The 24017-nt window shown below is 45.3% G+C and overlaps 2 protein-coding genes across 4 annotated transcripts in view; one reads left to right on the forward strand and one right to left on the reverse strand.

The window, feature by feature from the left end:
- LOC135377671 (transcription factor LBX2-like) overlaps positions 1-24017 on the reverse strand; it is a 208358-nt gene that overhangs the window by 76788 nt on the left and 107553 nt on the right. The window lies entirely within an intron of this gene.
- LOC135397598 (uncharacterized) lies at positions 18381-22066 on the forward strand. Of its 2 annotated transcripts, none has more exons than XM_064629214.1 (5): positions 18381-18537; positions 18899-19075; positions 19190-19234; positions 20905-21107; positions 21845-22066. In XM_064629214.1, exons 2-5 carry the CDS (start codon positions 19023-19025, stop codon positions 21859-21861), a joined length of 318 nt encoding a protein of 105 aa, XP_064485284.1. In that variant the 5' UTR covers positions 18381-18537; positions 18899-19022; the 3' UTR covers positions 21862-22066. The 2 variants fall into 2 exon arrangements, with proteins under 2 accessions (XP_064485284.1, XP_064485276.1); XM_064629206.1 differs by having other exon boundaries at positions 19012-19075.

Here is a 24017-nt window from a genome sequence, read left to right on the forward strand (position 1 = left end):
TCAGGCACCATTATCATCTTTGAAGGAATTTCGCGTTACTGCTTTCGTTCGACTACGTTTTGCGGATTTCCCTGCGCCAATTAACCATCAATATTGTCTCGGAGTGCAGCAGAACGAGACAATATTCTCAAAACAATTTATTGTAGTCTCGTACCGCCCTTGTCCTGAAGGAAGTAAAAAATTATGGCAGTACGCTCACTGCCTCCCTTTCAGCGGAGGTGGACGTTTCAGCTGCATGTATCTTATAGCAGAAGAAATATATAGGCTGAAAATAATGGTACTCGCTGATGCCCTGTATGGGACGTGCCTCACCGTGCCTCGTCTTCAACAGATGATCTATACCAACAGTATATGTCGTCGGTGGAGAGCCACAATACATACACACTCGCCAAGTTGTCTTTCATCTAGAGGAACAGCTGGGAAGGCGTCATGATATTGTCCACTGAATGGTCGCTGCAAGCTAGCCCTAGCTTCCAACCTTTTAACGGTACCGCCCACGCAGTCACATGGCCCCTTATAGGCCCATTTCACACTACCGTATTTTTCGTCCGTTTGCTTCAAAAATAGAACCTACGGGCAATCGAGCCCCATAGGTTCCAATGTGACCGTTTTGACTCCGTGAAAAACACAGACCAGTGTCACGTAGCATCTATGCCAAAGTCATGCTTGTGGGTGCAAAGGTTAGCCAAATTTCTTCTGTTTTTGTATTGCGACGCATCATCAATCATCAGAGAAATCTGAAATGACGACGAAGCTGTTATGAAACTACTTTCATGACAGCTTCGTCGTCGTTTCAGATTGTCTGACTCACATGCCTCTGTTAAGGTACATGCCATTCAGCTCTTATTTATTGACCAACTTAAAACAAAGTTCCCTCACGTACGAAAAATGCACTGTTTTTCTGATGATGCTGCGTCGCAACAAAAACAGAAGAAATTTTGCTAATCTTTGCCTTCACAAGCATGAATTCGGCATAGATGCTGCGTGGCACTTGGCGTGGCGCCTCATCTCACGGTAAGAGACCATGTGACGGTGTGGGCGGTACCTTTAAAACGTTGGCAGCTAGGGCTAGCTTACAGCGACCATTCAGTGGACATATTCTGACGCCTTCACAGCTGGATGAAAGATTGATGAAATACTGGATGAAAGACAACTTGAAGAGTGTGTCTGTGTTGCGGCTCTCTACCGAGGACATATGTATGTTGGTTGGAAGAACTGAAAAAACGAGGCACAGTGAGGCACGTCCCATACAGGGCACTAGGAAGTACCATTATTTACAGCCTTTTTCTACTCAGATTCATGTAGGTGGAACGTACACCTCCGTAAGGAAGGCAGTCTGCGTCCTGCCAAAATTTTTACTGCCTTCAGGACAAGTGCGGCACGAGACTAAAATAAATTATTTTGAGAACATTGTCGTGTTCAAATGCGCTCTGAGCCAATATTGATGACTAACTAGGAAAACAGCAATGAGAAATTCATTCAAATGTGATAATGGTGCCTGACACAGCTGGATGCGAATGCGCTGACGTAAACTTTATTTATCTCGTTCAAGAGAATATAAATCTGTAGGTTTATTAATATGTTATAGAAGAGCGTCTGTTCTACCAATGGCACGATTTTTTTCACTTTTTAGCTACCTGAGGTATGCGAAAAGTCTCTAAAAAGTAATATCTTTTACGTATGGTCGATATTTTCGATGTGTGTGTTAGATAATGGGTAGAGGCGAGGTTCATATTTTTTCGTGAAACTTATCTCCATAGAGTAGTTTAAGAGCATAGATAATCTCGTTCTCCTGCAAGAACGTTAACTTAATAAATAATCATAAACTTGGTCCAAAACGCGCTTTGTTCTTGAGCTCTCAGCACGGCAGAAATTTATTTTCGTTCCATATGCCCTTCGGTAAGCTTAGGTGGAGCCTTCCCCTCTAACACCAGGCAAAGGAAACGCACAAATGTCTGTCTGCATTTGGCGAAAGGACAGGCGAACCGAACAACACTTTTTCGTGTTTGGGTCCAGTTCGCGGAGCCCCCATCGTTCAAGAAAAGAATATATCGAGAAAAAAAAGGTTCATATCCCACACAAGAACGGCTAAGGGAATTCGTAAAATATTTTTCAGCGAAATCTAAGAAGGTCGTGCTACAATTCTGGCTGGTTTCGGCTGGAATCGCTCAACATTATTGAAGCATGCACCCGCATGACCATGTAATGTCAATGTACAAAGGCGTAAAAGTCAAATTATGAGTCCAGTTCAGACAAAGCGTGAAAAGGAGACCAGTGTCCCTTAAAAAGTACAGGAAGAAGAAAACATGACCACTGTGGTATTATTTAACGATGAAAGATGAAAGTCACTGAAAGGTTAGCCAGCTGTAAAAAGGGTACCGTGATGTTCCACGTAAGGTTTGTCTGACTATAGTATGGCGGCATGTTGCACGTGCCGCAGGGTAGGACTCCGGATAATTTGGACCTCCTGGGGTTCTCTTGACGTGTGCCGGAAATCTCTGACACACGGTGCTGGAAGCAATGTTCACCTCCCCCACATTGCTACCGCCCTCGGCCAGGATCGAACCCGCGATCTTGAGCTCAGCAAGCCAGCACGCTACCGACTGAGCTTATTTATACTCTTGTAGTGTAACGGTGGCCCGGAAGCACGATCGCCATCAGATGAGACACAGCACGCGGAAAAGTGTGCTGGCGCACGGAGCATTCCGGAAGGACAGTCCGTGCTGGGACATCGAGCAGGTCGGACGAACCTTGACAGTAGCCGGCAATAAAACGAAGTTGTGCAAGGCTCCCTAGCTCTCATATTGACTAGTTTGTTTGCAGGTTCTATGACCCACACTTTTACTGGCGCACTAGACAGGATCCGAACCTGTGCGGGGAAACCCCAAATTATAACCCAACTTACATCCTCGCGCGCTATAGCCAGCGAGGGGTTCATATTCTGCGCCGCGGCTAAATCCGGAACCTCAGCCGGCTCGCTATCCGCTCCTTCTGTGGCCTTTATCTCAAAAGTTGAGGCGTTGAGCATATTAACCTCCTCTAAACGTGTCGTAGTTTTGCCTTTATACGTCTCTGGATCATCTTTTCCCCAAAGCCACCTAGTGGCTTCCTGCATCCAAGTATCACAAGCACCTACTTCCGCATCATCTAACCCTTGGGGACCCACAACTTCCTCTTGAGCCAATGCAGACGTTTCAGACGAGCGAGGGCTTTTGTGGTACAGCAGCACAGCTGTCAGTCGACTCCTGGGCGTCAGCGGCGTTCAGCAGTTCCCAATCTCTAAAGGATAACAGTCAGTCAGTCTACGAAGACAGTTTATCCGTGACCGCGCATAACGTCTCAACTCCGCGAACTATTTCCGATCGGGACTCTTCTACAAGTAAGCACAGGGGCAGAGTGACAAGTTTAGCTGTGACCGTGTCACCAAAGGCAGAACGGATAGTGATAGGTGCGCTGGTTTCAAGCTGCCCTCCAGGGATAACGCTTTCTCGCACCACAGTTACCTCACTACCTCTGTCCAGGATCGCGTCTATATGGTCCGGCTCCCGCATCCTAGACGAACATGCTCTAGGGTAGAGAAGGAAACCTCCGGCGCGCCCAAAAACGAAACATTAGCAGTCACCTGAGGCTGAGGTCGACTCCCTTGCGCGCTCAGTGCGGATCGTCTACCTGCACCTGCTCGCCGCATTCGGGGACAGTCAGCTCTGCTGTGGTCGCCACTACCACACTCAAAACATCGGCTGAGAGTATTACGCCTGCGAAACTGACTGGGCACTCGATTTCGAGGACAGGCCCGTCACCTGTCAGTTGTGAAGCAAGTTTGTTCGCAGGCTCATGACCCACACTTTTACTGGTAGTATAAATGCGGTACACGTGCGGTACACTTGCCAGCCACCTAGTGTCGCTTGCAAGGTACCCCTATAGGCTACAGGCTAAAAGTGTACGCTGCAAGGATCAGCTGGTACCTATGAGTGCGCTGCTTGGGAAGGCATTCTTAGTCCTCTGCCCCAGCGCGTGCGTCATTATACCGGTCTCCCCTCCGAATCACATTTTTTAGTAGACGACACTGCCGGTTGCAGTTGTTGAGGTAGGGTACCGCAATTCCGGCAGTGAAACCCCTCATGTCATCGTCATCGTCACCGTCATGTGTCTGTTGTTGCTGTGCCGAGCTGTTAGAGATTTGGAGTCATTATAGAAATTCGGCTTGAATGATTTGGTAACACACAACAAGAAAAAATGAGAGGTAAAACTTCCATCAATACTGTATCCGAAAGCGCACTGATTGTTAATATTTAGGCAAATAACTTCTCTCTCTCTCTCTCTCTTTAACTTACTGACCATGAATTATCTTAACGTTGGTAAGCTGTATTAACTTCTTGCGACTAAAGTTAGCTATACACGTTCTTGCCTTTTGACTTTCATTTAGTGAACAGATTGACAAAGGTCAGCTGAAACAACACACGCATTAGCTGCTCATCTGCAGCCAAGTGACAGCAGATGCTCACTGGCCCCGCAACAAAGATTCCCCCATGCAACTGTTCCACCTAAAGAGACACTATTCGACAGGAAGCATTCACCCGCACGAACAACTCGCACCACCAGCTTCCATGCTATGGATTGGAGCCCATCACAAATAAAGTGGCGATCGGGAAGAGCTCTAACCGAAGGGCTTTCGACGGGTCATTCTGTTCTTTGTTAATTAGCAACAAACTAATTAAAGAAGCAAATGAGGCTGATCGCAACCCGTGATATATTCAATTAAGCGGCTGGGATGGGGGGGGGGGGGGGGGTATCATTCCGCTTCAGCACTTCGCAACGATTCCTGCATGGAACAGCATCAACTGCCTTCGGGTTGTTGCCGCATTGTATTTGTGTGAGGCACGCGTAATGAGGAGGGGTTGAGAGCTAAAAGAGCGGGAACGACTCCCAGCGTCGAAGGAGCGCAGTAAATAATTGAACTCCCCCTATTTACGCTCTTTTTTTCCTCGCTGCTCCATTTTCTGTCTCTCCGACGCGCTGCAGTTCACGCGTGAAACGATCTGAGGTATTTGGAAACAAAGTTGGTTGCCGGAACAGTTTGGAAAGAACAATTTACTTTCGAGCAAGCACCTTTTTCTATTCTTGTATAGCCCATTTAGGGCTCGCCTTCTTTGTGATTTTCTGCACATGCATTACCCAGCCGCGGGTCTCGCCAGCATGACGGTTGATTTATGAGTGCCTGCGAGTTTTGGGGACTCCGCGGATCTCTTTGGGGTTCTCTGTTCTACAAATGCTTCCGGTTTGTGTGTCTGCGACGCACGGAACATTTTTTGCTCAATTAAGCCAGCACCGAACAGGGGGTATAAGAGGCCATATTTTCAAGAGCACAAGTGTGGATGATCGTCTACAGTTTTTATTATTTCGTAACAGGATGACAGCGATACCCTGCTTTGAAAATGATATGTCGCACCTTGCTTACCTTTGCGAGTAGTATTTAGTATTGAAGAAGTATAGGTAATTGTTCACGGCACACTTGCGTGAAGTAAAATTGTGACACGGCGCAATAGATGATCGGATGATACCGTGTACCATCCTAATCAAAGGACAGACAAACTCTTGCGCAAGCCAAATCAACGTCGTGAGACCTTTGACGTGTGTTGTGTAGCGTAATTAAATTGGAGTACTACACCATTGTTTATCCTGCATATCTATGAATGGTATACATGTCCCTTGCGCTCTTATGTACCAATCGAAGTCATGCTATATATCGGGAATGAAACTGCCTATTCCGGTGTATCTGACATCCACATCTATGGTACCGATCCCGATAAAAGTTTACGGAACACCGGAACGGCGTATATCTTCGACGGAACGACACCCTTGTAGAAAACGAGATCAGATACGCTTACACACAGGTGGCTGGTATTCCATGCACCTCTCAGTAAGTGTGTCCAGTCCTGTTCGCTGCTAGGGTGTCGCTCGGATCAAGAACGGTGTTCCGCAAACTTTTGTCAGGACCTGCACAACCTTTTCACAGCAAATATTCATGTCACAAATACGTGATTTATAAGCCTAAAATACGCGCGAAATACATAAATAGGCCGGCAGGCATGCAGTCCTCCACCTTCGTGGCGCAGAAATCTCAGCCATTCCATCACGTAAAGCTTAGCTCGTCACGAGTAAGCAGCCCAATGATTCGTGGTCGGTAAAAAAAGCACTGCCGAACAACTTGGGACAACAACGGTGGCAGTTTTTTCTGGATATTAAAAGGGCACCGTCATTAAAACTGACATACATGTAACGCCTGCGCTACATCAAAATCCGTCATGAAATCAGCAAATCCATTGTAGCATATTAAAATGGAAAACGGACTACTTAGCGAAAAAGACGTGCATATGCCGTCCGTCCAACTCCAACTCCAACGTGCATATGAGAACAAGCAAGACACAGCGTTACTGCAGGCGTTCCACAAGCATGCAGATGTGTTTAGCCCAACGCTCTTGAGATCGTTCTAGCCCATGTGGCAGGCATTCTTTCGCGATGTATTCACATCAGCATACATGCGTGCGGACGATATCTATATCTGGCCGCCTGGCAAGCAATGATCGGCGTCGTAAGCTACCGCAAAACACAATCGACAGTGTGGTGCTGTACCTCACCAAGCAAAAAATGGACTTCTCTCGGCAGAAGACTGTGCACCTTCCGCTCATTCGTAAACATCTACCTCGTTTTAATCTGAATATCAATGGCAACAGTTATTGTGCGGGACATCTGGAATTGTAGAGCTGTTGCAAAAGGGCACATCATAAGCCTGCAGTGGGTTCCTGCATATATCATCATTGGTGGGGACGGTGCAAGGGAGATTCACCAGCGCAATCCCGCACAAAATGTATATTCTACGGTGCTGATGCAAACCGCAGGCTTTGCAACTTGAGGCACCGCCTGACTAAAGAAAAATGAATGAGCGAAGCGGCGTCTGCAACGCTGCTTTACAGAATATATCCGAATATCAATTACAGGTTTCTACAATCACCATCGTCCCGACTACTGGGAGCATTACAGACTGGGACTAGGCGTCCCCTGTGACTAAATGTCCAACAACAACAACAATAAATGATGGAAAAGTGATGCTGACATGGGATGCTCAATGGGCAGGAATGCTGAATGTCCCATAGGAAACGCGTTTCTACACAAGGTTGGTGTCACAACTGCATCGACATGCTCAAGATGTGGAGTGCCATATCAAATTCTGACGGAGCGTGATCGTTTTCACAGCCGAGCCTACAAGGCGCAGGCAAGAACCTGGGCACAATATGCAGCAGACCGTTTGACGCACCTATACAAACCGGGCAACATCGATGATATCACAGGTTAAAATGGTCACTAACGTGCAAAAATGTCTCCTCCTATGGAATGAGATATGCATCAGTTACCTTTACAGCAAAGCAAAAGCTAACGCATGGTCATATTGTTTACTACTACTACCATCATCTGTTAACAGTGGACACTGTAGTTTTCTTTTCTTTTTTTCTACATGGTGAGGGAAGAACAGCTTTCTTTTCCGGCCACTCTGTTAGTGTTTGAATTCTACGCAAAAGCTTTACGAGTTGAGAGGAGGACAATGACTTCAATCCAGGTTTTTTTTCTTCTTCTATCATATACCATCACATCACCAATCTTGAATCCTTTTGGTACCGAAGCTTGATTTCTGTCCCACCTTTTTTTTTTTTGTTGTTTATTTGTTGTTGTTTTTTATTCTGCGCGAGTCGGCTGTTACGGAACAACTGCGAAATCATTCACGGAACTTCAGACAACGAACATCTCATTTTTCTTCTTATTAATAAATTTATATCCGAATAATCTGCATGCTCATGCAACTCGAATCCGGGTACCTCTATACCACATTGTCATTCTGTAATATGGTAGTTTCGTTAATGTTGTTTTTCTTTCGCTTTTCTTCTTCCCCAGTGATTAAACGTATGATCCAGAATAGAATAGAAGTAGAAAGAATGTATGATCCGTCAACACGTCGACTGCTCGCTTGAGGGATATTCGGCTCAGGATCAATATATTCGATACATTGATTTGCGCTTTGGCCACGAAGCCTATACTCGTGGGCAAAATGGGCTTGTATAAGTACCAGCGACATGGGGCTTTGAAATATAGATGGAAAGGCAGGAAAGTCGCTAATCATGTTCGACGAACTTGGCCTCTTAGCACGAAGAAAGTGTGTCACAAATGCTACTCTTCCCAGTCAGCGATAGAACTCCCAAAATAAAAGAGATTGCTGTGAAAAGCACGGCTATGAAGGACGTAACTTTGTACACCACCGTACAATGTTGCCGTTTCCTTTTAATCAATTTCAGTTATGCTTTCCTTCCAATTCATTTATTGTTCTTTTAGGACGAAATGGAGCTGCTTGCAATAGCAGTTCGTATCACCGCTGATAGAAATTACGAATCCTCCCATGAAGCGCATGACACGGTAGCTCCCTGATAACATCGCCACATTTGTGGCATTGTGTTTAACGATTGCTAGTCGCGTGTAACTATTACTATTTGTATTCCCCTCTGACACAAGTCTTCCCGATGAATTGTTTCGATACGGTGTACAAGAACCACAAAACGCCAATCGAACTCAATGTAAGGTATCCGTCCAGCATTCTCAAGCCGCCAGACAGTCGTGATGACTCAAGATCATTCTGTCACAACAAAAGTGTGTGACGAAAACGTCTTTAGCGGCCCCACAATACAGGGAGTAATGGCATTTTTTTGATGGCCGCAAGCGGGAGACCACCTCGGTCGTTAGGGAGAGGGAACGTGCACCTCAGCAGGGTCGGCCCACATTCGAATTCATTGGAGGGGAAAGCATCCAATAGTAGACCTGCTTTGACTTCTTTCCTGGCCTTCCCTGTGCAATTTATTTTCATGAGGTACATGGACAGCACCATTTAATGAAACAATCACACAAGCGCTTCGAGGCTCGTGCATCTAGAGATTGGTTTGCACCTTAAACGACCGTTTAAACCTGTTTACGATATATGTAAAGACTATTTTGATATAGTAGGAAACTGGTGAGACTTTTTTGGTTATCTATAGTTACGTTCTGTACAACTACCACTAGCAATTTTCTTCCGTAAAAGCCCCATTATGCGTGTCTTCCCTCCTCCGCTACGGTCATCAATTCGAATGAAGGACGTACACGCTGTCCGACTTGGATATAGCGATTCAGTCGCGGTTTTCTATACCGTGCTTCCATCGGCTACTTTATTATTAGAATACCGAGTGATCTACGAACATGCATTGCAATGCAGTTCGTCTTACCTCGAATACTTAAACGGAAGTGTACAGAGCATCACAAACAACATTATGCTATCTTACATGGTTTCCACAGTAGACTAATGTCACAAAGCGCCCAGCCCGTAGCAATGCACGACTAAGCATGCAGACAACATTCCAGTATACGCCTCTGTTCGTACAACTGGTTTCATCCCAATGCCTCGAAGGGTGTTGAGAAACAATGGCCTCCCTGGATAACAGGGCTCCCTTCCCTATAAAGGGGTCCACGCAATACGCTCATTAGATATGCAAGCGAAATTTGGCAGGTTGGGTGCACGGCTCCCTTCGGCAGCCAGTCCTATCCACATTCCAGCATGCAAAGCCGTCGACTCCGGGGTGCTTCGCTGCCATTCATCTTCATTCCTTACGGACAGACAGGCGTTGTACGGGCAAAAAGGCTCGAATCAAGCAATATGATACGTTTACAGCTCCTTGCACCGCTGCGATTTTCTCTCCGATTACCCAGGAATGGGTGGCCGTCCTTTTAGATACATCATCGTGGTGATGTCACCGGTCGAGATTCTACGTCGTTACATAGAGGCGAGTTCGGCGTATTTGAGCTGCGCTCCTATAGCGAGGGTTTTCCACAACGCTAACACGGCGTACATTCTCGCAAGGGCAATGTCACGTGGGCTGAAATGCTCCATTGCATGATTTCTACGTGTATGTCCTCCAATACCGCTAGCCTGCAGGTCGTTTAGCTTACACGGTTGTATACTTATTCCCTTCTCTAAGGACAGCTAACACCTACAGAAATATGAAGAAGGGCGACTCACAGTCTGCTAAGTCGTGTCGAATAAATTACACCGATCTCCGCTCTAATCTGTCACGAGGTCGCAGATAAATGCAACGATGCAGCGATATTTCGGAGTAACTCGTCGTTTCATGTCGCAGATGAAACATCTCCCAGCTCACATAAGCAGGGAGGGACGTCTCTTCCCGTCATTACGCGAAGTACATCTAATGAGCGACAGGAAATAAGTAGGAGTAGCTACAGCGGCGCATTTCAGACTGTAGGTCTCCTTTCGTTACCAGCATGCCAGGGGACTCTGTGGCGGACGTTTCTAGGGCAGCTAATGACAAACGTCAGATGATCGCCGATGATAATCTGGAACGACCGACAGGGTTTGTCCCGCGCCCACAAATCATTAAGGCACACGAAAATATACGAAAACAACAGTGAGAGCCTCTTATTTAGTCCGGATACCAATCTCTCCGCTGTCGTTTCTGGCTTGCGGGAATCTTATCGCAGTTGCGCGAACAGAGCGCACGACGACGACGAGTGTTGGATGACGACAGAGGATGTGGCGGCTCCTGCGGATGGCGGCTGCTTGACGAGCGCTGCTGAAGAAACATTTGGTTTGAGTTTGCGCCATATCGGTGCCTCGTCAGGAAGGAGAGCCAAGATAAACGTCTTTCTGCGTACCGTTTCTCATGCGAAATTTAAGCCTCAGAGGTTCAGCTTTGTGGAGATTGCTAACTGCGAAAATGCGGAAAAGCACGTGAGATGAAGGGACGTTTTTGAGTGGCGTGATACTGCGACTCTAAGTAACTTGATCTGCATTTGGGCTACACATGTTGGCCGAACAGTAGCAACATAAAGATGTGCATAAGTTAATATGATTATGTGTCTGTGTTACGGGTGGTCCAGACAACCTTTCATGTCCGGGATTACTTGAGGTACTCCCAAGTTACTTGATCTCGAGCAACAACAAAATGACTTCCAATCTGGGAACAGGGAAAGGGAAACAGGGAAAGGGAAAGGGGCATTTTTCTGAACTCTAGTAAGCAACAAAACCATATTTTGCTTTATCCACCTATCCGTCTAGTAAGCACGGCTTATGCCGCAATAACGCTAACCCTTAACACCCCACAAGATAGACTCACAAGGAAGGTGAACACAGTCGTGCAAAAATACGCCTCCCCTTCAATAGAGATCTCAACCCAGACCATTGTTAAATTATGATACCTACTCGAGAATGTGTTACATATAGAGGGTGTCCCAGAAAACGTGTCATTGAATTATAATAAAAAAACTACGCCACCTAGAATCATGCGGTCAACGGCATTTGTTCTTACAAGTTTTTTGGCCAACTCCTGATGTGAATGTAATTTATCGTAAGTTTAATTATGTAAATATTTGCGAACTGAACTCAGAAATTCGCCAAGTAAAGGTCACTTTTTTACCCCACCAATATGAAGAGCGTGCCGAATTCATTCAAGTTCATGATAATTGACAGTGATATTCACGAGCTATCCCATCGGAAAAAATAGCCGAACATCATGCTTTTCGAAGCACCGGACCATAACGCGTGACGACTTTTTGAGCGCAATCGCTCTCAATCCGACGAAAGGAGGTTCCAAACCCAGCCCACAGAATGATAGTAGAAAAAGTGACAGTTCCTGAAATTGGGAGAGGGAAAGCGCGATACCAGCGAAAATTGGACGCGATAAGCCGTAACCTGGGTTGTCTTTTTCTGCGGTGCAGGTGTGGGCTGGGTTTCCAACCTCCTTTCGTCGGACTGACAAGGATTGCGCTGAAAAATTTGACGCGCGCTAGCTCCGTAGAGCATGATGTTCGGCTATGTTTTCTGATGGGATAGCCCCTGAATATCCCTGGCAATTATCATTAATTTGAGTAAATTAGACACGCTCTTCACATTGGTGGGGTAAAAAAGTGACCTTTGCTTGGCAAATTTCCGACTTCAGTTCGCAAAAATTTACGTAATTAAACTTACGTTACACGACATTCACATCAGAAGGTGTCAAAAAGCTAGTAAGCAGAAATGCCGTTAACCACATGATTCTAGGTGGTGTAGTTTTTTTATTATAATTCAATGACACGTTTTCTGGGACACCCTGTATAAGACTGCGATTACTGCAATAAGCACGAAGAATTCGGGCACCACTGCCTCTTAAATGCGTAAACTATTCGCATGTGAACAGTTTACTTCCAACGCCTTCAGACTTTATCCTAACGGGGTACTCTGGCCACTCTGGCGTCGAAAAATTACAAGTATCTTGGAAGTCAGCTACCAATATACCAATTATCCCAACCGATATTCCAACACTTCGCACTATCCGAAAGATGGGTATAAAACTGTGTACCAACGCCAACCCGCAATGCCACTTATGTCGCCCCATCCTCTGGGGGAGGCAATCCATTTGGTGTCGTCACATTTCTTCCCAGAACAGGGAGACATGAAAACCGAAACACAATTTATCAGTGCGGCTCCACAGCGGCCGCCGAACACAGGGATCTATTGTATACAGCCAGGGTCGTGTTTGCAAGATGAGCCCGGGTCGGCGGCCACCGCGCTTCTTGCAGGGGGGGGGGGGCTGCAGTCATTAGGCACTACCAGGCGGACACGGTCGAGCCATCACAGGAACGCCGCGTTCCGTGAACAACGCCTCTAACAACTGCTTGACATGAATGGGGGTCGATTGAAGGGTCAATGCTTGGTCAAGATAGCTTGTTAACCGCCGCTGCAGAATGCCACAATGCCTTGCAGTCAGCGCTGATCACATGTGGGGCGACTTACTGTCGCAGAGGGCCACATGATGCGCAAAGCCTAATGAGATATTAGGGAAAGCAAGCAAGCTCTTGTCACTGAAGAAAGTAATACAGACGGTTGATATAATGAGTGCGTATTACCTAGCAAGTTGTTCCTCAGGTGCCTCAAGGCAAGTATGCGTGGTGCTTTTGTACAATGCGATTGACGTGATCGTTGGCAGTTGTAATTTGGTACCAACCGTTGGTACCAGGTTACAGCTGTTGGTGCCAACGCCTGTTAGTAACGCCTCAGACCATCTTTTTCCACAATTCATGGCGTTCGGTTTCTTTCGGTAAGTGTTTCTCACAAATACGGCTTCATTCCCACTTCTCTAGCAAACTGCGTGTGTTGATTCGCCATAAGGCATGGTCCCAAAATCGATGGACTCATAGAAGTGACAACAATCGTAAGTATTCGCCTAAATATCAGTGAAAGAACGCCCGCCGACCTTCCTTTGCCTGTTATTACTGTGCGGTTAGCTTAGCACTCTATGAATGATCACCCGACTCCGCCCTAGTTTCTAACTCCGAACCCTCCGTATTTATAAGGAACATAACATTAAGCCCAAAACAAGCGTGCAATGACTGACTGATTGCTATATACCTGCAGCTTTCGTATAGTACAGTATGTCTCAATAGAACATGGGAAGTTATATATAGAACAATACACACTTAGTCCATAATTTCAGTAAATATTTTGATATTTTCAAGACATTCAAAGAGAAATTCAATCTCAACAAAACCGCGGAGACAGCACCGAAGCTTATAAAACGCTGGGAACAGCTGCTGTCGCTGCCGTTCCTGTCAAGATTCACAATGATCTCCAGAGTCATATGTGTGGCCAAGTGTGTGGCCAAGACCGAACCGTTTGTAAACAACGTGACTGCTGTTCTGTGACCCAATACCTTTGGACCAATCCAATATCCAATAAACCTAATATCACCACATAACACACCCAACCGCTATATATATAGGGCCTACTTCGTTTATTTTCCTTTTTTGTTGTTGTTTTTTAAGCTGCGCCAGATCTTTTAACAAGAAAGCCATGAGAGCAGCATATATACTGTTTTTGCAGTTTAGAAATTTTGCAGAATGGGAGAAAATCCTAATTGAAAGCCATTCTATTTATTTTGTAAAAAATTATAGAAGGAGCACGTGCGTTGAAATATCCATCGCCAAATAATACAAACTGCTATACAAGTGAGCCGAAACAAAAACAGCGCGATTGAGGAGCGTATGACCTTCATCGCGTCGTTGGCTTATCTCGACCGCAAAACCAGCAGATCCGCACCGACTCCAATAATGTCCATCGCTGTGAAGCACGTCGCCCTCTGGCGTGAAATAAGCGCTGTGCTCACCGCGCTCGTGAGGCGCACGACTTCGATTTCGACTCATTTGCATAGCAAATTTCAGCGATGGATATTTCAACGTACGTGCTCGTTTCATGATTAAAACAAAAATAGAATGGCTTTCAACAAGGCTTGTTTCCCATTGTGCTATCTCTCTTATGCCCAAAAGTCCCGAATGAAAAAGTTAGTTAATGAATTTAGGTAATTAGTCATCTATAGTAGTTACATAGTCTTTGAGAGGATGTCCGCCTGACCGTGTAGCTTATCTGTAAAAGCGGTATCTATGCTGCTTTCAGTGCTAAGTGCAGCTAAGAGAAGAAGAAGAAAAAAACACCCTGTACAATATCGTTTTATCGTGTGACTTTTCAGTGCTCCTTTGTGTGATGCGCTGCATCTGTGCATATGAGCACGAAACGGTGCTATGGCTACTGCTTGTCTACCTTTGGAGAGGAAGGACCACCTCTTGTAATATGGGGCTTACTTTTCCATATAGTAAGGTCCTCCTTTCCTTCTGTCCTCCATACTATAGGCATACTGGCTTCCAGTCAAATAACCGCATACCCCGCACGCGCTGCGCGGGCTTCTTCTAAGTTCTAACATTCGTTAATCCTACACATGCTACGACATAACACTGAACTCGAATGACATCGTTATGTGCTGTGTTATTGTAGCTATTGAATGTGTTTCACTATTTGGACGGTGACCACCCAGCTCATACCAAGAAAACTTATACCAGTGTAACTCATACCAGACAACTCATACCACACTCAACTCATACAAGATAAACTCATACCCAGGAAAACTCATACCAAGACATCTCATACCTGGGACAACTCATACCAGCACGTCTCATACCAGGACAAATCATACCATCATTGTCTTTTCTAGCAGAATTGTCATTGAGAACGTTATAAACTAATATCAGTGACGCACACAACCAAAGGACCTTGCACTTGGCTATCACTACATATCGCTTTCCGAATGGGATTTCGAAATTGATGGGCAAAAAATTGTAAATCTTCTTGAACAAAGACCTCACTGCGAAATTACATGCGAATACATCGTCATAACAGAACAGTGAAAGTGAAGACAACAGCATGTTAAAAAAGAATTGGTCCGAAAGATTCACTTCAGAAATTAAAAAGGCATCACGAAAACAACGCCAGGAGAAGCGCACCAATGCACCTCTTGCGGATAGCATCGTGATGAGCCAGAATACGAGTTGAGGCCGTTCACATACTCAAATGATTAGTCTTAGTATTCCACGCGACCACGGAAATGTGGGCAATTTCCATTTGGTTTCTTTCAAAATTCCTGGTTTCCAATCTAGTACGCTTCAACGGCCCTTCACTGTGCTTCAGTAAGTGTTATTTGTGGGATTCGTACATTTTATTCACTATTCATTCAAAGTATGATTTGTCCTGGTGTAAGTTCTCCCGGTATGAGTTGTCTTGGTATGAGTTGCCCTGGTATGAGTTGTCCTGGTAAGAGTTGTCCTGGTAAGAGTAGAGCGTGGCATGAATTGTCTGGTATAAGACGTGGTGCTGGCATGAGCTGGGGTAAAGTCATTTGGACTAATCAACAGGAAGTGCGCAGGCCTATAGAAGTTCCCTACCTTCGTAGGCAAAAAAAAAAAAAAAGAAAAGAAAAAAGCACAGACGTGGGAAGGCGCGCAAGAACTATGTAATTATTTTCCAACCTTTATCTAATTTGGGTCTTGTCCTATCTAATGTCATTTGAATGCACGGTTCTGCACGCGGTGTTGAACTCCTGAGTGTTGTTAATCGTCCGTGCTGCCGTGCAGTATATGCTTCTGTACGCATATGACTATATATTTTTTCCTTACAAACAAACAAGCTATATTTATAAGAGGCGCATGTTTGCAGGCAGATTTTTCTAGACGATGTACAGTGTATGTTAAAAAAGAACAGAAAATGTATTACAAAAACATATTAGGCTGTTACGCTATTATAAATAAAAATATTACGCCGAATGACAGTAGTAGTAATTCCTCAGATATAGTCATATAGGTCACTCATTTCATATAATCCCAATACATCGTTGCCTTAATAATATTGCAATTTATATACGTATGGGGCTAAAGCAATGTTTCGCGCTCAGAATCTTCTATTACAGTACTACACCAAACGTTACCCACATTCCAGCAAAGGGTGGACCTTCACCAATAGGTATACTCTTGCGGCACTTGGAGATGACATGTGGTCGCAATAAATCCCCTCATAAGGAGCCCCGAGATTGCAGAACGCGTCGCAGGTTGATGGCGCGGTTGCAGAAAGCCGCGGTCGGCATCTTCAAAAGAAGTCTGCCAGCCAGAGGGGCCCGCCGCTTTTATTTCATGCTCTTCCTTCAAACCACTTTGAATTCTCTTCACCCTGCTACGACGGTGAGCGAGCCTCAGAACAATGAAGACGCTCTAAAGAACTCAGAATGGAGATTATGCACGGTGCATTCCCTGGGAGACAGCAACCACGTGTGTAGAAAGTGAAGTTTCTCTGACGATTTTGGTTGCCCGAATGCACTTTGCGGGTACTACTTTATTCCAGACTGTTGAGTTCTGCTGCGGAATTGTGTGCAGCACATCACGTCGAAAAGCGGAGGAAGCTAATATGGGGTTTACAAAAATCCTACCATATGTGCTAAACGTTGGAAGTCTTACGCAATATGAAGGCGGGGGCTAAGAAAGAAAAACGTGTTGTATAGTGGTAGCATAACAAATCCGTTCCGATGAACTCTGAACTTAATGCGTGCCTGGCAGTGGTATGAGCACCACTAGGAAGAGGACAATTTTCCCAACAACCACTTCTCGTTTCACATCCTGCGTTTGCAAATGCTTTCTGGGAGGCGCAATTATGTTGTGGACTTCACGTAACTTGTTAAGTGCTACAGAAGCACAGATGAAAAGCGCGTATGGATACCTGTACAGTGACTTTTTACAGAACTGTCAAGATTCGGGAGGATTTGTTCGGCTGCCAGTACCAGAGTATTTCCAACATGGCAAATTAACGAAGCATCATATTTCCATCGAAACACTGGAACATAGTGAAATAATGTCAAAACAGCACACACTCCAGGGAGTATACACTACAGTACACATCTTGGAACACTGGGCGATTGAAAGTCCGAGCAGTATAAACAAAATCAATTTTGAACGATGAAAGTCACTGAAAAGGTTAGCCAGCTGTAGGACTCGAACCCACATCTTCTGGATTACCGGTCCAGGGCTGGTTAGAGCCCTGGACCGGTAATCCAGAAGATGTGGGTTCGAGTCCTACAGCTGGCTAACCTTTTCAGTGACTTTCATCTTTCATCGTTAATTTCTTAGGCAAATTGAGGCTTTGTATGTATTTGTCAATTCTATGTTGTTCCAGCCTCAGAACAGCAGTTCTTTCATGTTCAAAATCAATTTTATTGACGACACAATTATTTAATGCACTGCCAGAACCATAGAACGATGTGGTCGTCTGCGCATTCTGGAGTTGAAATGACGTTTTCACCATTTAACGTAAAAGCGAATAACCTCGCCAAGAGACGTGTTAAATCTAAGATGCAATGCATCGTCTATGGCGTCCTTGCTTGCGTAGAAAAATAAGGTGAAAATCGGCTTCATATGAATCGCCAACTCATCACTTTTTAAAGTCATTTAATGAATATGTCATTTCTGTCTGAAACCCCATGATGGGCGGTGGGGTCTCTTTCAGATGATAAAAAAAGCGCACATAAAAAAGCATAAGAAACACGATAAGAAACGCAAAGCGGACGGCGACGGACAGTGTTCCGTCCCCGTCTCTTTCGTGTTTTTTCATCACGTTACAGACCATGCCATTCTTACATAATAATGGTACTGTGATGTTACACGTAAGCTTTGTCTGCGCAGTGTGGCGACATGTTGCACGTGTCGCAGGGTAGGACTGCGGATAATTTGGACCACCTGGGGTTCTTTTGACGTGCGCCGGAAATCTCCGACACACGGTGCTGGAAGCAATGCTTACCTCCCCCACTTTGCTACCGCCCTAGGCCGGGATCGAACCCGCGATCTTGAGCTCAGCAAGCCAGCACGTTTACCGGCTGAGCTCATTGTCATATCGGCTGTAATGGAGGACAGAGTAGTGTAGCATTTGAAAGAAAAAGAACTTTAAAATGCGCGCGTGCACTGAGTCACAACGTGGTCGTTAAGCTCGTGAAGGTAGTGACCTGTGTTCCCTGGCTGAGCGCAAAATGGAGACCCACATCGCAGCAAGTCACTGAGGAACGGGAATGCCCACAATCAAAGGGCACCCTCACCGCGCGTCCCTTAGAGGTAAATGCGCAGCGTTGTTGATTTATGCGAAGCAATCGGATCTCGGTTTGCATAGCTAATTGTGTAAGCATGCAAGACGAGTCAGCTCACGTCGTTAAGCAGCCTATTACGTGAATCATTATCTGGCCGTGTGCGTGAGAATGACCGGAAACAAACGTGGCAATTCGTCGGCGGCGGTCACAATAAACCAGTTGCACGCAAAAAGAAATTAACGGGGTTACAAACGTGTACACACGATGGGATACGATCAATCCCGATCCTGGTGTCATTTTCTTCCTCATAATTGTCGGCCGAACGAGACAAACGTTTAAGAAGTTAGTTTACGGATGCATTACACTAATTACATGATTTATTTTGGTAGGGTGTAGCACGTTCAAAGCTACGTGTCTTTCCGATGTTGTTTCATCACCCTGATCGTCGCCTTGCGCATCATAGCAAGCCAAGAACGAGATCGCTTTCTGCTGCTTATTTCAGGGCGATTAAAAATGAACGATGACCAAGCTGACGACCACGACGATGTCAATCGCCTCACAAAAAAGTAAGCTGTTATTGCGCATGTCACCAATAGCAGCGCCTAATGGAAATCAATATCGCACTTTTGTAGATGGGATATCGCAGTAAGGGTATATCTTTTTGTATGTTTCATTCTTAGGGTGGACATTCGCTTCACGATGCTCAGCTTCAGATACAAGAAACGGTAAGATGGTGTTGCTTGTGTTAGTTGTGAAAGTACTTGTCAGGAGAGTTGTCCCGCGACATAAAACCCCGAATCATTGTTACATTATTTACCCACGTTGGGGGAGGGCTGGACGACGTTTAGCGTGGCCAGCCTCTACTGAGCCCTCCGCATTCATTCTACTTCGATGTTTGAGACACAAATCAGTCAAAATCTAAAATCTGCTCAAAAAAGAATATCCTCAAGTCTGTTTGCTTGCCGATTTCCAAACAACTGGCAAATTATACAACACCGATATTATGTGAGGTGGGACTATATTGCACATTACTACTGCGTGGTACACGACCGATACACCGACCATTTACAAAATTTAAATATTAAGCCGTGCAAAGTCTAGGCTAATTGCTGCAACCATCGCAAAATCGAAATTGGCTGAAGCGGTTTCCAAGAATTTGAAAAATGCCCCAGAGAGCTGAGACCATCCTTTAAATTAGTTATTTCCTCAGAGTCGCGCTTCGTTAATCTGGACCCCCTTGGTATTCTAACGATATGAATGACTCGAAGTATAGGTGATTTTTATGGTGATTTTTATCGTTAATATGGAAACTCTATTTTCGGACAATGGACAGTGCAATAAGGGACCAAGCTATGGATTTCTGTCTCGTTATTATCGACGGAACTTCGTCCATCATTGAGAAAACATTTCGCTGCATGCAAAAAGGAACACATTTTTCGGATAACCAAACAAAGACATAGCGTTCTGAAGGAGACGTTCCAGCCACACTGATGGCCATTTAACTTGCCTGAAGAACTGGCAAAGCACATCGGGTGCAAAAGCATCCAGAGATCACCATCATAGCTGTCATGGCCCGTGAAGCTCTGGATACAGCGCCTAATTTTTCCAGGATAATGGCAACCAGCACCCTCACACTCCATGTTGTCGCGATTTTTGTCTGGTTGCACATCGTTGTCTATGTGAACTGCTTCCTTCCCCAACCAATTTCTTTTTTTCTTTTTCAAAAACTCTGTAATATGGACGACAAGCTTTATGTAGACTTTCTGTCGGGGACGAAAGTCTCCATAATAACAAGGCGCTACGACTGAATACTGATTATGCAGATGCACGCGGAGTAATCGAGACCAAAAGCCTCTCTGGTTTATTGAGAAGGTGGGGCGTACGACCTTCTGGACCAGTTTGTGTGCATGGATAGTGTAGTTTATTCTCAGCTAATCACAGCCGTTGATCGTGAGCGAGCTGCCTTGTAAACTTTTCGGAATGCATGTGGTGAGTAGTTGCAACGGGATATTCCGGCTTGAAGGTCTTGTCTTCTGCGACTCATGTATGAAAAACGGAACGAACAAACAAAAATAAACAAGAGAGACAGTGAGCTCAGCCTATAACGATATGGAAGTTCGTGCTGGCAGTCGCGGGGGAGGAACGGAGCCAGACGCAGAACGACTCCCCGGTCTAAGATGCCAGGAACTTGATTTCAAGTAGGCACGTCTTCCTCTGTGAGGACGTTAAATATGGTGTGCTGAGATTTCAGCGCACGTTAAGGAACCCTCAGTCGGGCAAAATTAATCCAGAGACCGACCACAGTGGCATCTTTCGTGATCACAAGTTGTCTCGCGGCGTAAAGCCACGAATTATTATTTATTGTGTAACCTCGTGTACTTCTCTTTGCAAACAGACGGGAGTTTGAAGTGCCTCCAGGTCACAACCTCGCGCAGCAGAACCAAGTTCTAGGACGACTGGAAGAGAATGGTGGCCCAGCATCACTTTTTAGCTTCCGCTCTGTCGCCTACTTGGGGCTGTTCCTTTTCTCTGGACTCGTACACTTCGGAATGGGTCTTCTCGTGTCACGGATGATCATGCAGCACCAGGCAGATTCCTGTACGTCAGCATTATATTCCGTAATTTCAAGAAACGAAGTTGAAGTGCAGCTCTAGAGGCAGTAGGATATAAACGGGCGTGACATGTAATTAGGGTTTCCGGTTTTCGGCGGATATATTTTCCGAAATTCAGCGAGAACGCTGATTTTGCGGACAGCCAGAAACTGCGGTTTTCGGAAATAATTTTTCTGATGTTGCCACTCACGGCGAAAATCGGCAAAAAAAAAAAAAGCCATTGCGCATTTGAACACCTTTATTAGTTTAGAACCAATAACCCTTTACAAGTTGAACTTGTTATAAAAGACAGTCATGCACATGTTCAACGACTCGCAAGACATAGCACATCGCTCTTTTCTGTGAAATATACTTAGAAAATTTTGCTTAGAGGCTTTGTATCCCCTATTCCCACCTTCTTTGTATTCCTTATTGCCCTGCGAAACTACAGCGTCTCAGTGGTGGTATTCTGGGACCGGTCAGGCCAAATTGCTGAGCCTATAGTGATGGCGGTTATCGGCGGTCATTCGTTTTCGCCGAAGGCACGAAAAATTTATCGGCGAACAGTTGTCGGCTGTTTTCGGTAAACACCGAGAACCGGAAACCCTACATGTAATGTATTCGGAGCAGTTGTGACACACGTTTCGGTGATGACCCCAAGGTTGGCAGTTACATTTCGGACTTCAGGTTTCGCCAAAGGTAAGTCAAGGAAACGAGGCAGCTGGCATTTTCTTCTTTTTGCAGATGACCTGATGGAGTGAACGATGTAGTCCAGTTGAAGCATGGTGACTGCCTGAAGAAGTTTCGCGCATAGTTGATGCGTGCATACTACAATGTGATGTGCAGTAGGTAACAGTGTTGTGAAGGACAAATGCTTGCACTCCAACAAAGATAACTCCATCCATGTACTATAACATGGCGTGCACGTATATGAATCAGATTAAACGCCACTGTGTGAAGCAAGAATCCTGGTACCATGAATTGAGTTAGTGAGAGCAGAGAACACGCAACTCAGATATGAATTCTGAAACCATATATCCATAGGGCCCTGTGTTTTCGGGTTTTATGTTTTTGGAAAATCGGGTTTTATTTCAGGAGCCATAAAATCGGGTGATATCGGGTGGAAAAGTAGATTCTCGGGTAGAGAATTAACAAAAAAGCGCTCCTCGCATTCTGGATTAACACAAGACACGAAGAAGCTGTGCTGAATGTCTAACGCCTAATGTTCTCCGTGCCGGTATTGGTGGCTGAATTGGCACTTTGCCATGTTCACTTTAGGGTTTTTTCGGGTTTTACCCGAAGTGTTGATGATGCAAATCGGGAGGCAAAAACTGGTTTTGCCCTAAAACACAGGACCCTGTGTATCTACGAATTTTTTCTTAGATAATGTCGACGTTCTGTAGATTGTCATTGCTTCGCCGTTGCGTCAATCGAACCGCAGGTGATTGCCACTATACCATGTCCCTTCCACCATACTCTCTGCAATGCCACTCTGCAGAGCTCAAGGGAAGTGCAGAAGTAAAGAGACTCTCTACCACAAAGATTATAGCACGAGCTATTTTTATCATGCCCCCCCCCCCCATGTAAGCACATATGTAATACTTTCCAGCCGAAACCTCGGCGACCTTATACATTTCATATCGTGGGTCACATCGTATTGCGACCTATCGATTAAAGACCAGAGAGAAGAAGAACCAGAGAAGAAGAGAAGAAGAAGACCAGAAGTTTGATTAATGAGTGAAAGCTCCAGATAAATATGTAAGCTGCACGGTTACACTCTCACTCTCTCCATCTTTGACAAGGTTACTGCTGGCTTGTATGCGTTTCACCTGTTGTAAGCACTCTTCGTAAGCCGGCTGGAGCTCTTACGCACAGAGGGAGCACGTGCACAATCTCAAGTGAAAGTCGTATTTTATGATCATTATGCATCATTTCCTGCAACAGCCAATGTGCATAGAACTGAGCAAAGCGGACGCTGCCGTAGAAAACGAGATAATCGGGAATAAATCCCGACGAGATTTCGCCATACCAACATCGTGATCGAAGAGGTCCATCATAGGTCCGCGCTGGTGTGTTTGTTCCCAATTAATGAACGCTGAGGCGCCAATTGAAGTGCGGCACCTTCAAAGAAGCGAGGAATGAAGGCATGAAAGCAACTGTCGGACCACCTAATTACCGGCACGTGGTAAATATATATTTATCCCCATAAAAGACGCACCGCCGTTTTCAAGAATGAAGATTCGCCGACACTCATGAGGTGGAGGTGGATGTGAATGGACATTCCGGCCCATTCACTGAAATCGTCAGTTGTAGCCAGCTTGAGCCCCCTCGAAAATGCATATGCGCCCCCCCCCCCCCCTTTTCTCTGACGGGCAAAGCATTCTTGCTCGAGAGGAATAAATGGAGCTGCACTCTAAGGATTGGTCATGGTTATCATAACCCATGTAACGGGAATTACATCCGCATTTCCACCCTAAAAGCAGCGATTGTTCATTCGAAAGCACATCGTAAGCGTTAAAGTGAACTGTTGCATGCCTTCAACTGTTAGATGAGTTTTCATCAGTGTCACCATTGAAATGTCAGCCTTATGATCTCATGAACGCAACAATAACCGTTTCATCGCAGCTCGCGGGAAACTCCTGAGGCGCTATTTGTCTACTTTTTGCGCATGAGCCAACTATACAGACAAGTACCAATTTGGGCCTGTTTGTCACGCATCATAAAATCACTAAAACAGTGCTAAAAACAATAAGGACGACACAGCAGTGCGTCCGTGTCGTCCTTACTGTTTTTAGCACTGTTGTAGCGATTTTATACAGACTAATTGTACTGTCTGGATGTTTTTCCTAGGTTTTTCTCAGACGCTTTAAGACAAATGTCCGCACAGTTCACAGTGAAGTCTGCCCAGGACCCCCCC

The sequence above is a fragment of the Ornithodoros turicata genome, chromosome 1, assembly GCF_037126465.1.
Source record: "Ornithodoros turicata isolate Travis chromosome 1, ASM3712646v1, whole genome shotgun sequence".
NCBI classification, from domain to species: Eukaryota; Metazoa; Arthropoda; class Arachnida; order Ixodida; family Argasidae; genus Ornithodoros; species Ornithodoros turicata.